Source organism: Sphaeramia orbicularis, chromosome 1, assembly GCF_902148855.1.
Source record: "Sphaeramia orbicularis chromosome 1, fSphaOr1.1, whole genome shotgun sequence".
Classification (NCBI taxonomy): domain Eukaryota; kingdom Metazoa; phylum Chordata; class Actinopteri; order Kurtiformes; family Apogonidae; genus Sphaeramia; species Sphaeramia orbicularis.
Window position 1 is genome coordinate 6,894,923 of NC_043957.1, and position 17,822 is coordinate 6,912,744.

Sequence of the window (17,822 nt, forward strand, 5' to 3'; positions counted from 1 at the left end):
ATATCTAGATATATCTGTAGATTATCGTCTATATTTATCTATATTTTTATCATCTTGTCCTAGAGTTATTGAATATTCAATAATTGTTGTCCCTCATAACAATAAGGATGAAAGTAGTCCTAAGTGTTTCTGTCCTGCGATGCCTTTTTTTTTTGTATCTTTAGTGTTGCTTTCTGGCAAGTGAACAGATGTTAAAGCAACCGGACAGAAAAAAACAAACAAACAAAAGCGATAGATAGATGAGCGGAGGTTTGCGGATACTGAAGTGGGTTTTTGGCAGAGGAGGTTTAAGCGATGCTACGACCTCCTGTGATTGAATCTGTGATTGATTTGGTGACTGTTCTCTGGTTATCCAGACCTGAGAGAAGGAGTTGGAAAAGGGGGAGGGGTTGGGGGGGTTAGGGGGTGGGGAGGGTCAGCATTAGGCAAACATAAGGACAGACGGACAAACGGACAGATATGGCATCTCCGAGGCTACATCCACATCCACATTCTCTTACTAGGTCTAGACTTGATCTACCATTTTTTTTTCTTTTTTTGCTTCCAAAGATAAATAAGCCAAGGTGTTTGAGAGGAGATTCTACCGAGATGTAGCCTGGAGGCTGTCCTCAAGAAGGGGGGAAGGCATGACGGAGAATGTGTGCTGATAATTGCCCTCTGGTGGCCAAAAAAAAAGAACACCACCACCTAATACTGACTGACACCAACACTGTATCGCCAATAACTGTGCCGTCACCGCTGGCGACAAAAGTACAGAGCCAGACAGAGGGGAACGATTGAGATTCGTCAATTATTTTTTGGCTGCGAGTGGAAGAATTCAACCTTGGTTTTTTTTTTTTTTTTTTTTTTTGTGTCTCAGTCTGGCTTGTTTCGAGATCTATCGCAGTGTAAAAATGCAAGACAAACTCTTCCACGGTTCTCGGTGATTTCCTCTACCCTTTCACTCTGAGTGTGAATTCTTGATCTTTGGGTTGGCTTCGACAAAAGAGTACTGATCCCAGAAATCGTCATGTTCGGTCAGGTTTCGGAATCTCAACCCTGACCTCCACCTCCATCGTTCCGAAGAGAGCGTATCTTTAAGAGTTGCGTTATAACACGCAACGCTGTTATTGGTGAATGTTCCCGTTGTGCCGTCGTTGCCCTGAAACATCGCAAGAAAGGCATCAGGAACCCGGTAAACGTCGTTGGAAGGGGGGGGGGGGGGGGGGGGAGGGGGGGATAAAAACGTAACGGATGTAAACAAGATGGACATAGCATACTTGAACTCCGAATAACATGACAACAAATCTACAGCAACAGTTCTATCAATCAATCAATCAATCGATCATCATCATTGTCATCATCATTTTGCATTGACATTGATATCATTATTCATAAGACTATCATCATTAACAATAATAAACGAAGTGTGGAAAAAAGGTTCGCTTCTCGCTGCTCTTTCTCTCTCTTTGTTCTCAGGAAACTTCGACGTGATCCTGCGGCGTTTCCTGTCTTCGGATGTTGTTGAAACTCAGTCGGCGGAAACTGAACAAAATGGCCGACCGACCACCGAAGTGTCTCGGTAAAAAGCAAACTTCTAAACCTTGAGATCCGAGAGAGAGAGAGTCAGAGAAAAGGGAACTTCTTTGTAAACCTAAATGTAAAGTTTCCTATAAAGCCCCTAGGTCCCACCCACACCGGTAAGATTTCCTCTCTAGTATGTATTTAATCAGTCATGCAGGTTTCCATCAAATTTTGGACTCCGAAAAAGATCAAAGGAGGCTGAGCGAATGCAACAGAAGAACCAAGCTCCAATGTCCGAAGAAGAACAAGAAGGAGAAGTAATCGATAGAAGAAATACTGAAGAAATTAGTCTTTTCCCCCATCCCTCTTTTCCTCTCCTCCGCCCCATTCGACCATGTGATGTCATTTCCTGTCGGGTCATCTTTCACAACTTGCGCCGGTAACCGAGGAGGAAGGGGTTCGACGAAGTGTCCGACTCCCTTCTCTAATTACCGGAGCCCACTCCCCTGCCCGACCCGCCCAGTGGGCTGTCGCCATGACCCCACCTCCTTTCACCACTGCCACCAGACAGGAAGTGATGTCACAGCAGTTCAACCGTCAGCATTATATGAGTCTTTTAACAGTAAACAGAGATGATAAAACTCATCGAATATCAGCCAGCGCTGTGATTGGCTGGTTTTTGCAGTATAGGCGGAGCTTCCTGGTTCTGTCCCTTTGGAAAGGAAAAGATTAAAGATAAAGTGGTTGTTCTCCCTTTTTTTTTTCTTTTCATTGTTCATCGTGTAAAGTTTTCATTTTTGTTCTTCATTGTTCAAGTTTGATTTTCTGGAGGCATAGCTTGGCATGTAAGGGTTAAGGGGGGGTCCTGGCTTTTATTAATTTATTTTTCTTTAAGGTTTCTGTTCAAGGAGCAGAGTCAAAGCAGCAGACTCTGAGTTCCGGCTCGTTTTTCAGGCTTTTTCAGAAGCAGACCGGTCACAACTCACCGATCACCGAATAGTCTCACAGAGAAGAAGAACTCTGAGGCTGCGATCGTCGGTGCCGTGCTGTTCCCTCCACTCCCACCTCTGAGGCCTGGCCTCGGAGGTCAAGCACAGAACTCTGGGAAGTGGAGTTCTGAGACTGAGGGAGGAGGTGCTAAACCTTGCCCGGGCCTCGTGCGTAGCGGTCTTCGCTGTCTTTTTCGTTTCGTCGTAACCATGTGCTGCTCTGTTGCCGATTTGAGTCAAACAAAAAAACATGTAAAAGGCTTTTTTGCAGCACCGTCACCTCCCTCTCCCCCGCCCCTTTACCTCATTAAGAGTCCAAGGGGTGAAGGAAGAGGCAGAGGAGGACATTGACACCCCCCCCCCCCCCCCCCCAAAGCATCTGCTCGACCAACTCTTAAAGTCTACATGTTCCAGGCCAGAGCACCGGAGGCGGCTGTTCTCCTCTCCTGCCCTTTTCCCTGTGGTCGCTAGCACCAGTCGTCCTCGTCCGTCTCGCTATAAGGTTCGTGCAGGCCCTTGCGAGGCCCTCGGGCATGAGGGGGGCGGTGGTGCGGGTGGGGAGGCCCCCCGGGCGGTCCCCGCCGATGTGGGGAAGGTGAGGATGAGCGGTAGCCATTGGGCACCCTACGTGGATGCGGGTGAGGGGGCTGAGGGGGTCCGTGGCGGGCAGTCCTTGGTGAGCGCGGGTGCGGGTGAGGATTCCCCCCATGCGGGTGCGGGTTGCCATGAGAGAGGCTTTGCTCGTAGGCGGGGGGCTCGTGGTGCCGCTCGTACTCGTAGTCACGCTCATAGAAGGGCCCGTCGCCCTCCAGGCTGTCCCCGGGTGGGGGCCCGCTCCAACGGCCCCGATGGGGGGACCGAGGCGAGCCGTGGAGGGGCGAACGCGGGGACTGGTGCCTGGGGGACCGTGGTGAGCCGTGCCTGGACGAGGAGCCCCCGTGGTGGGGGGAGGCGTGGCGCGACGGGGGCCGGTGGTGGTAGCCTCTGTCATGGTCCGGTGGAGAGAAGTGTCGGGGGGAGGGCGAGCGCAGGCGGCCGGGCCCGGGGGGGCCGTAGCTGGGCTTGCGGACGGCGGGGGAGTAGGTGACGTGCGGGCGGGGGACAGCAGGGGTCTGAGGCAGCTGACGACGGCCTCTCCGCGGAGTGCTGGTCCCCGAGGTGGAGGGGACCGGGCTGCCGCTCACCGAACTACTGCCCTACAGCAAAATGTAAACAAGGAAAATCAAACCGCACCACAACAACAACAACAACAACAACAGAGACCAAAGTAGAGCAGAGCGCAGGTGACCCAGAGGAACAGCAGCGAAAGCGTTCAAAACAGGATGAGGCAAAAAATTGACACCGAGAAGCCACAAATCACATCCAAGAAAAATGGACAGAGAGAAAAACAGTGACAAAGAAAAAAGCATAACAGAAAAAAGAGAGATTGAGATCCATTAATGAGTGTCTCTGGAATCAACGGAAACGTTCCTGGATTAAAACTCAGCCTTCGTCTGAGGTCATTATGGGATGTTTATATCAACATTGAACAGAAAAGCATCAAAGATAAAAAACTATAATCTGTTACAGTTACTGAGAACAAATATGCAGTTGAGTTTATCTGCAGTTTGTTGCTGCCCTCTTGTGGCAAAATTTAAATATTAACACTAATTTGGATTCATCACATGGAGTTCCATTTAACCCAAAAAGACCCAGAGCTACTTTTATGTCAGCTCCCAAATTCATTTTTCTCAAGAGATTTATCACCATTTATTCTAATATTATCATCTGTATTTTGCATTTTTTCAGTATAAATCAGGTATTTTGTTATATTTAATTCACTGATCATGCAGATGTTCATTAAAGCTTGGATTAAAATTGAGGATTATTACATGAAAAACAGAGAAAACCGAAAAAAGTGACTTTTTTCAGTCCAATCTGTCATTAACTGATCATAAACCCAGTGTGTCCATCCACTGTTATTGATCCAACTCTATGCTTTTTTTTTTTTTTTTTAAATTTTGTTCATTTTGTGGCATATTTTGTTCTCTTTGCTTATTTTTTTTGTTAATTTATGTTATTGATTTTCTTCATTTTAGTGATAACTGGCTTTTTTGTTCATTTTCTTGCTCATTTTCTCCGTGTTATTTATTATTTTATTTTTGTTTATATTCAGTTTGTCAGCTATTTTATTCTTTTTTTTTTTTTTTTTTACTTTATTCTAGTTTCTTTTTGCTTATTTTTTCCCACATTATTTATTTTTTTGTACATTTTTCTATTCGTTCTTATTAATTTTATTTATTATTTAATATTCATAAACCCAGTGTGTCCATCCACAATGTTGTAGAAGATGACAGTGTTTCCACGTTAACTACGGAGCCTCTGAACATCCAAATATGGTCATATCTAATGACCATGAAAAGACGAAGAACTGCATTTTACACCAATTATTGACATGTATTGATAGAATTAAAGGATCAACAGGTATTAAATAGTTTACATAAGTAGATGGCTTAGGTTAAAGGTGGATGTTTGGGTCTTTATGGGTTAAATAAATACATACATTTGTATGTACATTTTATTTTTCTTCCTTGTGTATTTTTTTCATATATTTTTTTTCTTTCTTTCTTTTTTTTTTTTTTTTTAAGCATTTTTCTCATTTTCTTCTCACTTCAGAAGAATTTGTTCATGTTTATGCCACATTTGAAGGGTTTTTTTGGTTCATTTTTTCTGAATTTTTTGCATTTTTTTTCTCGTTTTACAAGTTTTTGTACATTTTATACTGTAAATAATTAAGATTAAACAACATTTTACACCAATTATTGACATGTATTGATAGGATTAGTGGATCAACAGGTATTAAACAGTTTAGATCAGTAGATGGTTTTGGTCTCTAGTGGTTTTTTGGGTCTTTAAGGATTAATTTAATTACATATTCATTACATTTTTAACTATAATAGTACTAAGGTGATAAAGGTTAAATAAATCAGGTCATGTGACTGTTTGTCCATTCAACATATTAATTGTTAATCATTTCGAACTCCACTTCCATCTGGGTAGTATTTTGTGAAATGTTTTTCATTTTATCCTATGAATAACTGAGCTAAATCTGCATTTTACACCAATTACTGTCATGTATTGATAGGATTAGTGGATCAACAGGTATTAAACAGTTTAGATCAGTAGATGGTTTAGGTTAACGGTGGACGTTTGGGTCTTTAAGGGTTAAATTAATTGCATACTCATTACATTTTCAACTATAATAGTACTAAGGTGATAAAAGTTAAATAAATCAGGTCATGTGACTGTCCATCCATTGAACATATTCATTTTTACTCATTTCTAAGTCCACTTTCATCTGCGTATCTTTGGAGCCCACCTGTCTCTGGCCCCGCCCATCGGGCCCCTCGCTGGGCGAACGGGACCAGTGGCGGTCGTGCGGATGCCTGTGGGGGTAGTCGTGGCGGTCGGGCCCGTAGCGGTCCTTGTCCATGGAGCTGTGGTGGTGGTGGTGGTGGTGATGGTGGCGGCGGTCCTTGGTCCGGCCACGGTCCCGCTCCCGCTCTTTGGGTGGCAGGTCGCCCGACTGAGTGGTGGTGCTGAGGTCTGTGCCCAGACCTGGCAGAGATAAGTGTCAAAGTACGAAAAAACACCCCCCATCCTAAACCCGGATCAGAACCCACTGTCCAGTTTGAGCAGAACATGGAACAGGACACCACTGCTGTTTGCATTTATCTGTGGACATGAACTGATCTGAGGGAATGGAGTTTTCATTTATTCTGTTGATGGACTGTTTAGTGGAGAAGGGGCGGGACTAAATAAGTTCTACTTCCTCCCACTGCTTTTCGAATATGCAAATGAAGTCACACTTTGTTTTTATGTATATGTGCAGGTTTTGTTTGTTTTCTTCTAATCTGTTTCATCTGTAAAGGCTAAGTGGGATTACTTGGTTTTGTTGCCTATTCTACATAAAGAAATAAATAAAATAATTGGTGGGAAGAAAAATCTACCATTAAACTTCAGTGAAATACTGATGTTTCTAAACTATATGGACATAAATATGTGGACAGGGGGGTCTGGGAACCAAAACAACAATGATTAATGTCAGAATATAGTTTTATATTATGGGATAGATATCAGTGCATTAGTTAGTTTGGGTTCAATTGTTATCTTTGTTTCCAAAATGACTCAGAGATGGGGGGGGGGGGGTTCATTCATGACTTTAAATGTTCTACCTCTAAATTTGTAAAATATTTTTGTGGTCTTTCATGATCACTGAAAAACTTCCTACACCCCCCCCCCCCCAAAACAACCCAGAAATCACCCAAAAACCTCCTAAAAAACAAACCCAAAATGATCTAAAAATGACCTAAAAACCACCCCTTTTTTTTTTTTGTAATCCGTGTTCTGCCTCTAAATTTCTAAAATATTTTTGTGGTCCTTCATGATCATACAAAAACCTCCTAAAAACCAAATCCAAAAAAAACCCCCAAATCACCTAAAAACCACCCCAATTTTTTTATTTATTTTTTTTTAATTTTTTTTTTTTATCCCTGACGGATTTTCAATGTTCTTCCGCTAAATGTCTTTAATATTTTTCCTGCTCTGGCTGTAAATAATAATTTCCATCTACTTTCATCACATCTGCCTGAGGAAGAAAAATCTACCATTAAACTACAGTGAAATATTGATGTTTCTAAACTATATGGACATAAATATTTGGACACATCATGTCTCCAGCTGTCAGATGTCCTGTTCATGAGGATTGGACACAGAAACATCAGTAATTAATAATCAATAGGATGTTTATCCCATAATATTAAACTCTATTCTGACATTAGTCCTTATTGTTTTGGATCCCAGACCGCTGTTAGAACAGAAACACCTGGATTCAGCGGGTCCACAGACTTTTGTCCGTTTGAGTTATGCAGTTATGATATGAGGAGAACCATAATCCTCCATTAATAATAATAATAATAATAATAATAATAATAATAATAATAATAATAATAATAATGGATTGGATTTATATAGCACCTTTCTAGACACCCAAAGCGCTTTACATTATTGACCCATTATTCATTCGCTCTCACATTCTCCCTCTGGTGGTGGTAAACTACATCTGTAGCCACAGCTGTCCTGGGACAGACTGACAGAAGCATGGCTGCCATTTTGCGCCTAAGGCCCCTCCGACTACCACCAAACATTCATACACCAGTGTGAGTGGCACTGGAGGCAAGGAGGGTGAAGTGTCTTGCCCAAGGACACAACGGACTGACTAGGACAGAGCGGGATTCGAACCGCCAACCCTTCAGTTATTGGACGACCCGCTCTATGTAAGAAAACGATGTCAACTTAAACCAACTAGATCAGGGGTGTCAAACATGCGTCCCAGGGGCCTAATGCGTCCCACCAAAGGTTCCATTCCGGCCCCTGGGATGAATTTACAAAGTGTAAAAATTCCACAGTCAAGGCTGTGGAACTCATTTTAGTTCAGGTTCCACATACAGACCAATATGATCTACAGCCAAATAATAACAGCAGAAGAACCGACAAAAAAGAAGGACTGCAGATTTTCTTCTGGGGTTGATGTGAAAAAAATATTACATTATGTCTACAGATAATGACAACTTCAATTTTTTGTCTTTGTTTTAGTGCAAAAAATAACATAAAATTATGAAAATATTTACATTTACAAACTATCCTGTAACAATAAAATGTGAATAACCTGAACAAATATGAACAACCTGAAATGTCTAAAGAAAATTCAGCCCAATTTGAACTCTTTTCTTCCTGTTCCTCAGTGTTTAGTGTCTTTGTAGATCTGATCCATAATGCACATGGACAAATGAGAAGTGGAGGCAGAATATTGTTAAAATTGCACTAATTTTTCTGAAGAAATTTCAGTTTTTTCAGGTTATTCACATTTTTTGTTTGGATAGTTCATAAAAGTAAGTATTTTCTTAATTTGATGTTATTTTTTGCACTAAAACACAGACAAAAATTTGAAGTTGTCATTTTTTATAGTCATAATGTAATATTTTTTTCACATAAAACCCAGAAGAAAATATGGAGTCATTCTTTTTATAGGTTATTATGCTGTTATTTCACTTGAGACCATATTGGTCTGTATGTGCACTCTGCTAATTCATCCCAGGGGCCGGACTGGAACCTTTGGTGGGTCAATTTTGGCCCCCGGGACGCATGTTTGACAGCCCTGCACTAAAACAAAGAAAAATGTGCAGTTGTCATTATTTCTAGGTTATTCTGTTATTATTTTACTGGTCCGGCCCACTGCAGATCAAATCAGGCTGAATGTGGAACCTGAAAGAACATGAGTTTGAGAACCCTGCAGTAGATGAACAGATGTGAGTAAATGTCCTTAAAAACATTCCCTTCCTGTACGTCCACCTCCGTCCACTCCACCTGTGCAGTCAAACGTACTAAAACTCATTTCCAACCCCATCAGGACTCTAAATTGGACTCAGACCAGAGGCTCCTCCGTCAGATTACACAGCTCTTCAATTATACTGAGGGTTTACACTTGAACCGTGTCAGCCTGGTTGGATTAGTTTTACAAGTGAAGCATGCAATTTGCACTCGCAATTAGTGCTGAAGTGGCCTGTGTGTATGTGTGTGCGTGTTTGTGCACAGTGTTGCGCTCACACACCCTTTTTTCAGGTCATTGTGCTGAACACCATGTCAGCGTTGGTACGACTCCACTGCACTTCCTCTAAAACACAGGTGTCAAACATGCGGCCTGGGGGCCAAATCCAGCCCACCAAAGGGTCTGATGCGGCCCACCAAAGGGTCCGATGCGGCCCACCAAAGGGTCCGATCCGGCCCAACAAAGGGTCTGATCCGGCCCACCAAAGGGTCCGATCCGGCCCACCAAAGGCTCTGATCTGGCCCGCGGGATGAATTTACAAAGTGCAAGTTAGGGCATCAAACTCAAAAATAGTATTATAATAATCTATAAGTAATGACAACACTAATTTTTTCTCTTTGATTTAATGCAAAAAACATTAAATTATGAAAATACTTACATTTACAAACTATCCTGTAACAATAAAATGTGAATAACCTGAACAAATATGAACAACTGGAAATGTCTAAAGAAAATTCAGCCCAATTTGAACTCTTTTCTGCCTGTTACTAAATGTTGTGTGCCTTTTTAGATCAGATCTGTAACGCACATGTATAAATGATGAATCGAGGCATAACATTGATAAAATTGTTCTTATATTTCTTAACAAATTTAATTTTTTTCAGGTTATTCACATCCTTTTTGTTTGGATAGTTTGTAAATGTGAATATTGGCATAATTGAATGTCATTTTGTGCACTAAAACAATTTGAAGTTGTCATTATTTATTGGCTGTCATGTTATTATTTTACAGGTCCGGCCCACTTCAGATTAAATTGGGATGAATGTGGCCCCCGGAGGAAAATGAGTTTGACACCCCTGCTCTAAAACACAGGTGTCAAACATGCGGCCTGGGGGCCAAATTCGGCCCACCAAAGGGTCCAATCTGGCCCCTGGGATGTATTTGTGAAATGCAAAAATTACACTGAAGACATTAACAGTCAATCCTTTTACTTTAGGGCCCATATAAAGCCCTACTTTAGTCTGAAGTAGGTCAGATCAGTAAAATATTAACATAAAAACCTACAAATAATGACAACTCCAAATTTTTCCTTCTTGTTTTAGTGTAAAAAATGAAATAACATGAAATTGTGTACATTTACAAACTAGGCTTTCACAAAAAAATATGAAAAACTAGAAATGTCCTAAGAGAAGTAAGTATAATTTTACTAATATTCTGCCAGTTACTAAAATACTTGGTGCATTTTGCAGATCTGTTGTGATCTGTAAGTTTTAATGCACATTTTCAAATGATAAACAGAGGCGGAATAGAGTTAAAATTGCACTTATTTTTCTTAATAAATGTCAGTTTTTTCCTGGTTGTTCATGTTATTCACATTTTTAAAAGGACAGTTTATAGATGTAAATGTTTCTGGAATATAATTTGACTTTTTTCACTATAAAACACATTGAAATGTTTGGAGTTGGCATTATTTCTAAATTATTATCTTATTAATTTTACTGGTCCAACCCACTTGAGATCATACTGGGAGGATTTGGCCCCTGAACTCAAATGAGTTTGACACCCCTGGACTAAAAGCTCCAGGGAGTCACTCTGAACCAAAGCCGTTACACCCGATCATTAAACATGTTAACGTTGAAGTGGACGATTCTGAAGATAATAAGGAAATGAAGTGTTCGACGCGGCAGTTAATGCTGTTAAATAGTGTTTTTGACGTGTTAATGTCACTGTAGGCACGTAAACGTACAAACACTTAACCAGACGACTTCAATATGAAAACACTGGGTCTGAAAGCATATACATATGTTTATCCTCACATTCTAACTGTATAACTGAAATGGACCACAGTCTGTGGACCTGCTGAATCCAGGTTTTCCTTTCCTTTCTCTCAAAGGATTAATACAATTCTATTTAATCTAATCTAATGTAATCTAATCGAAACAAATCTAAACTAACATAAATCTAATCTAATCTAATCTGAATAAATCTAATCTAAACAAAACAAATCTAACCTAATCTAATTTAAACTAAATTAATGTAACCTAATCTAATCTATTCTAACCTAAACTAATCTAACCTAATCTAATCTAAACTAAATTAAGATAACCTAACCTAATCTAATCTAACCTAATCTAATTTAAACTAAATTAAGATAACCTAATCTAATCTAATCTAATCTAATCTAATCTAATCTAACTAAAATAATGTAATCTAATTAAATCTAAACTAATGTAATCGAATCAAATCTATCTAATCTAAATAAATCTGATGTACCCTAAACCAAAAAAATCTAATCTAATCTAATATAAATTGACTAATCAAATCAAATCTAATGCAATTTGACTAATCTAATCTAATGTAATCTAATCAAATCTAAACTAACATAATCAAATCAAATCTATCTAATCTAAATAAATCTAATGTACTCTAAACCAAAAAATCTAATCTAATCTAATCTAATCTAACCCTAGCCTTATCCCTAACCCTAACCCTACGTAGACCCCAGTAAACCCACCATTCTGGTCCAAGTGACTCACCCGTGTCTACGTCGGTGTATCTGGTGAGCGAGCGTTGGGAGGTGCGGTGACTGCGGTCCCGGTGCCGCCGTCCTCCGCCGTGTCTCCCCTCCTCGGACACCTCCCTCTCCAGAGAGTAGTCCTCCAGCCGGACGTTTCTGCCCGGACGCCCGTGGACCAGGCTGGAGGTGGAGCGACGCATGGGGCTGGTGTCTGTGACGGCCTGCACGAGAAGGACGCAACCATAAAAAAAACAAACAAAAAAAACAAAAAAAGGAGAGGGGACAGGGGCAGACGAAGGGGGACGGGAGAGGGAAGAGCAACAAGACAGAGAAGAAGTCAGATGGTTGGTTTGAGACCAGTCCGTCCTCAGAGACACCCACCCCCCCTTCACTGATGTTTACGGAGGTTATGACGTCACTGTTATCGTCCTTCAGTTTGAGTGTTTTAGTTTTTATGAGTCTGACTGGGGTCAAACAGCAAATATAAACAACTGCATAACTGCATAAATACAAACAACTGCATAAATACAAAGAACAAATAATACGGAATAAATGAGAAACACAGAATGTATGAAAATTATAGAATGTACGAAAATTATAGAATGTACGAAAAATATAGAATATACGAAAAATATGAAATATATGAAAAATGTGCAATATGCAAAAAAAAAAATGGAATATATGAGAAATATGAAATATAAGAAAAATATAGAATGTACGAAAAATATGGATTATATGAAAAATATGGAATATACAAAAACTACAGAATATACAAAAAATACGAAATATATGAAAAATACAGGATATACAAAAAATATGGACTATCACAAAAATATGAAATATATAAAAAACATTGAATATACAAAAAAATACGGGATATAACAAAAATATGGAATATATGGCTTTATTTTTGTGTTCTTATATATTTTCAGGGCTGTGTGTTTTATTTTGTAAGAGTTTTAAGTTTTCCGTTCTTAATGTGAAAGGCAAACCGGATGTTGCGCGAGGCACTTTCTGTTCTAACGTCTTGGCCAAGTGCCTACTGAAAATGACAGCAGCTCTGTGTTCTGGGCCAAACACAGCCTGTACGTGTGTGTAAACGTTCTGTGTGTTCTGTGTAGTCTTGTAGAAGTTAGTGGGGTTTGTATTTGTGTAATGAAAGACGCTAAAAAGATGTTCTTCTCTAATTAGCATTTAAGCTAGCGATTAGCGCGTTAGCTGCGAATCTTAGCATGCTAACGCTAACTACTCATGGTTGCATGTCATCTTAGAGGGACATGGTGGTTTTATTTGTGTTTGTAAAATTCTGCTCTATGTGTTTGTTATTTCAGTTTTACACCCCTGTGAGTCATCTCTACGATGAAGAAATGTGAACAAATCATCAACAGGTGTCATCATTGAGGAGTTAGCTATCTGTCTAGCTGCACTGGGGAAGTAGCAAGGACAGAATAATATGAAAAATATTGAATATATGAAAAATACAGAATATACAAAAAATACGCAATATATACAAAAATATGAAATACACAAAAAATAAGGAATATATGAAAAATATGGAATATACAAAAATATGAAATATATAAAAATATGGAATATATGAAAAATATGGAATATACAAAAAATATGCAGTATACAAAAATATGAAATATACAAAAATATGGAATATACAAAAAATAGGTAGTATATACAAAAATATGAAATATACAAAAATATGGAATATACAAAAAATAGGTAGTATATACAAAAATATGAAATATACAAAAATATGGAATATACAAAAAATATGGAATATATGAAAAATACAGAGCATACAGGACCTTCAGCTAAAGACGTTCTGTCCTTTTCTTGGCACATAACGGTGATGCTGATAAGGGCGATGTTTAGTGCAGTTCTGATTCAAATCCTCGCAGCCTTTTTATCGGCTATGACACCAACAACACGCTGAGCTTTCGTTTGAATAAATTATCCAGACGTTATGGAAACGTTCAATGTAAGCTATGTTTACGCCCAAATTAAAAAAAAAAACATTGATAGTTCAGGTTATGCTGTCGATACGTGGTCAAACGCTGCCTAAATCATCATGGTTACCAGGCCTCTTAGACAGTTCAGATATGAACAGATTCCATTCTGTATCATATGAATAGTTTCCTGTTTCTTCCTGCACTAACCACTTCCATTCAGACTATTTGACCCAGACTCCATCAGTAGGATCTTCAAATCTAAACCAATGCCTCCGACAAACACATGATCGATCCCATGCTTCTGCACCAGGACACGGAGGGCGAAACAGCCACAGAGAAACAGGAAGCTGACGGGAAAAGGAAAAGAAATGGCCAAAAAGACAAACAGCAAGCATGAAGGACGGCTGCAGAAACCATGCCTCACATGCACCAGCGCGCTCTTCCACAGGGAAGACACATTTCATCAATATCCACGATTCACATCATTCGTAAACAGGCTGAAAATGTACGACAATCCAAACATGAACAGGCTGAAAATGTACGACAATCCAAACATGAACAGGCTGAAAATGTACGACAATCCAAACATGAACAGTTGGACGTCGTTGCCATGGCAGCGGATAACTTGTCACGTTCTGATCGTCTGTGCCTTTTAGTAAGAAATCGCAGAAAATACTGTGTAATTTCTCACAAACTAAACCAGTTGATGCATGTTGTGTTTCAGAGACAAAAACAGAAAATGTAAAAAATACAGATGTAAGCGCTGATATTTCATAACAGTGTCCATAAAGATTCTTTACAGTTGAACAAACTTACTGCAAAAGTAAATGAACAGACAAATCTGTGGAAATTATGACAAAATGAAAAGTAGATATTCAAGTTTTTTTCTTTTGGGGGGTTCATTTAAGCCTTTAGGAGGCAAGTGACTATTTTTGGTCATTTAAAATATTAAATATGGGTCCAATGCCGTGCCTCGGTTTGATTTGTTCATGGTTAATGAAATACTGAGTCATGTTTTGGTTTTCCGATTGTGGATTCTCAATAGAATATGAAAAGTACGAATAATGGATTCAAGTCCTTTTTTTTTTTTTTACTGATTTCAAAACGAAATAAGGTTGTTTTGTTTTTCACTTTTTAATTTCCCAACAGAAATCGGATGGTTGTGACGTACCCGGACCGTCGTTGTCCAGTATCGTCGTTCCATTCTCCATATTGTTACCATAAACCCCCATAAACATAAACCAGGACGGTGGTACCTGCAGAACCAGGTGGACCATCCCTTCAAATTTAGAACCCACCAACATGCAGAACCCAACACATACGTGTGGACATTTAAACTTTACTAAACCAACAGACCTTCTGCACATAAATAAAAACTTTATAAGTGAATTAACAGGTTAGTTACCTCCGCCAAGGAGGTTATGTTTTTGCCAGGGTTTGTCTGTTTGTTTGTTTGTTTGTCTGTCCGTTAGTGTGCAACATAACTCAAAAAGTTATGGACAGATTTGGATGAAATTTTTAGGGTTTGTTGGAAATGGGATAAGGAAGAAATGATTAAATTTTGGTGATGATCGGGGCTGGGGGGGCCCACGGGGGGCGCCACTGATCAGCCTTGGCGGAGGTCTGCGCTCTCCGAGTGCTTCTAGTTTACTATTTGAATTTATATGCACATTTGAAATACTGTGTAAATTAGACTAAGTTAATTCATTTCAGTATGTTTTACATTCATTTCACTGTTGTCATTAACTCTAAAACTGAAAACAGCCTCACTTTGGTGCTTTTTCATCAATTCATTATTACGTACAATTATCAGAACAATTATGGACATTCAACACTGAAGAAAACGCTTCTGATTGGAAGTTTTTGTGCCTGAAATGCAAATTGACTTGTGTGATGGTCAGTGGATCTGTTGGTAAGTGGATTTTATTTTCAGAAACAAAACATACTAGTGGTTAATTGATTTTTGTTTTAAAATAGAAGAATAAATATTGAATTTCAAGGCATTTTTCTTTTTCAGTGTCAAAACAAATCAAATGTAAAAAATGGATTGATTTTCGTTTTCTCTAATAACAAAAAATAAAGTTACTACCTGATAGAAATGGAAAAACTGACCAAAAACAGCTGTTTTATTTTTTTCATTCTCTGAGACTGTCATTTTAAAGGAAACAGCGCTAATGCCATTGAGGTCACAAAGATTCTTAGGAATGACGGGCTTGTACGAAATCTGGACATCATAGACATGCTCGGTCAATGGATCTGTTGCTAAGTGGATTTTCTTTTCAGAAACAAAAGAAAAACTAGTGGTTAATTGATCTTCATTTTAAAATAGAAGAATATATATTGAATTTAAAGGCATTTTTCTTTTTCAGTGTCAAAACAAATAAACCAAATTTAAAAAAAAGATTGATCCTTGTTTTGTCTTTCTATTAAGAAAAAACAAAGTTACTACCTGACAAATGGAAAAACAGACCAAAAACACCTGTTTTTTTCATTTTCTGAGACCGGATGTTGTTTTAAAGGAACAAAATCTGGAGCTCGTAGACATTTGTGGAGGGAGCATGTCTACAATGTCCAGATTTTGTACAAACTGGAAGTTTCAAACAAACCCAATTGTTCGTAAGAATCTTTGTGACAGAGGCATTGGCGCCCTTTCCTTTAAAATGTCAACATCCAGTCTCAGAAAATGAAAAAAAAAAAAAAAAAAAACCAGGTGTTTTTGGTCCATTTTTCCCATTTTTGTCAGGGAGTAACTTTATTTTTTGTTAATAGGAAGAGAAAACAAGAATCAAAGGTGCGGGAAACTTTCATGACCAATTTTTCATCATATCTGTCCATCCTCAGTCATATCCTCAGTATCATGAATCTGTTCGTCTGTCTGTCATTACTCACCTGAATCTCTTGCATTACGGTCAACAGTTTCTTAGTTCCATCCACCACAAACAAACCATGTGTTTACAAACAGAACCGGGAGGGAACTCAGGCATCTGAGGAATTTTGTCACGATGTGCATTGTGGGAAGCGGAGCTCCGCATGGCAGTGGAAGCTGCAACAAACATGACGAGGAAACGGCTGGAGCTCCACTTCCCTCCAGCCGTTTCCGCGTTTCAGTCATTTCTGCGTCGTGTTTTTTTCATCCATATAATATCATATGGTGTCGCTGCCGCTGTCAGGCAGCTGTGCAAACCTACAGTTTTCCACAATGCACGTCGCAACAAAATTCCTCAGATGCCCGAGTTCCCTCCTGGTTCTGTTTGTAAACACATGGTTTGTTTCTGGTGTATGGAACTAAGACACTGTTCACCATGAGGAAGAGATTCAGGTGAGTAACGACAGACAGACGAACAGATTCATGATACTGAGGATAAGACTGAGGTTGGACAGATCTGATGAAACATTGGTCACGAAAGTCTCCTGCACCTTTAAAAAAACTTCTAAAACTGTGATATTTTCCATGCTCCAAAATTGCATCAGCTGTGTCAGACATTTAAGACTGTTGAAGATGACACCGCCCCCCCAGTCATTCCACCTTAAGGGTCTACTGGCTGCCTCCCTGGGCTGAAGCATGGCCTCCTACTGTCGGTGCTTTCATCTCACAGCTCTGCACCGTCATGCAGGACTACCAACATGCAGGCGGGCGCTGCCAAACCCCCGTCAGGCCAACAGTCCCATCAGGCCAACAGTCCATGTTCAGGCCAGTCCATGCTTTCATCAGAACTGTTGACCCGGTCTGCGGCGATGCAACACACACACATACCGTTAGCATCATAAAATAACGACTGAAGCAATACACAAATGGACAAAAGTCTGTGGACCCGTTGAATCCAGGTGTTTCTGTTCTAACAGGGGTCTGGGATCCAAAACAGTAAGGACTAATGTCAGAATAGAGTTTTATATTATGGGATAGATATCAGTGTATTGGTTCGTTTGGGTTCCATTGTTATCTTTGTTTCTAAAATGACTCACAGATGGTTTGGACTTCACCATTCAACAATGATTTTATTTTTTTTTTTTTTTTATCCGTGACTGTAAATAATAATTTTCTTCCACATCTAACCATCACTGATCTGCCTTGATGGAGGTCTGCGCTCTCTGAGTGCTTTTCTAGTTTTGTTGCTTATTTTGTTCATTTTATTCCTTTATTTTTTGCTAACCATCTACTTTCATCACATCTGACAGAGGAAGAAAAATCTACCTTTAAACTATAAGGAAATATTGATGTTTCTAAACTATATGGACATAAATATTGGGACACATCATGTCTACAG

The 17,822-nt window shown here is 39.5% G+C and overlaps 1 protein-coding gene across 1 annotated transcript in view; it reads right to left on the bottom strand.

Moving 5' to 3' along the window:
* Positions 1–540: 540 nt before the first annotated feature.
* Positions 541–17,822, bottom strand: part of cacna1ab (calcium channel, voltage-dependent, P/Q type, alpha 1A subunit, b) — a 331,651-nt gene continuing 314,369 nt past the window's right edge. Inside the window, 3 exon segments of the mRNA XM_030154455.1 lie at positions 541–3,688; positions 5,851–6,089; positions 11,616–11,817. Coding sequence (XP_030010315.1) covers positions 2,960–3,688; positions 5,851–6,089; positions 11,616–11,817 — 1,170 coding nt within the window. The 3' untranslated portion in view covers positions 541–2,959.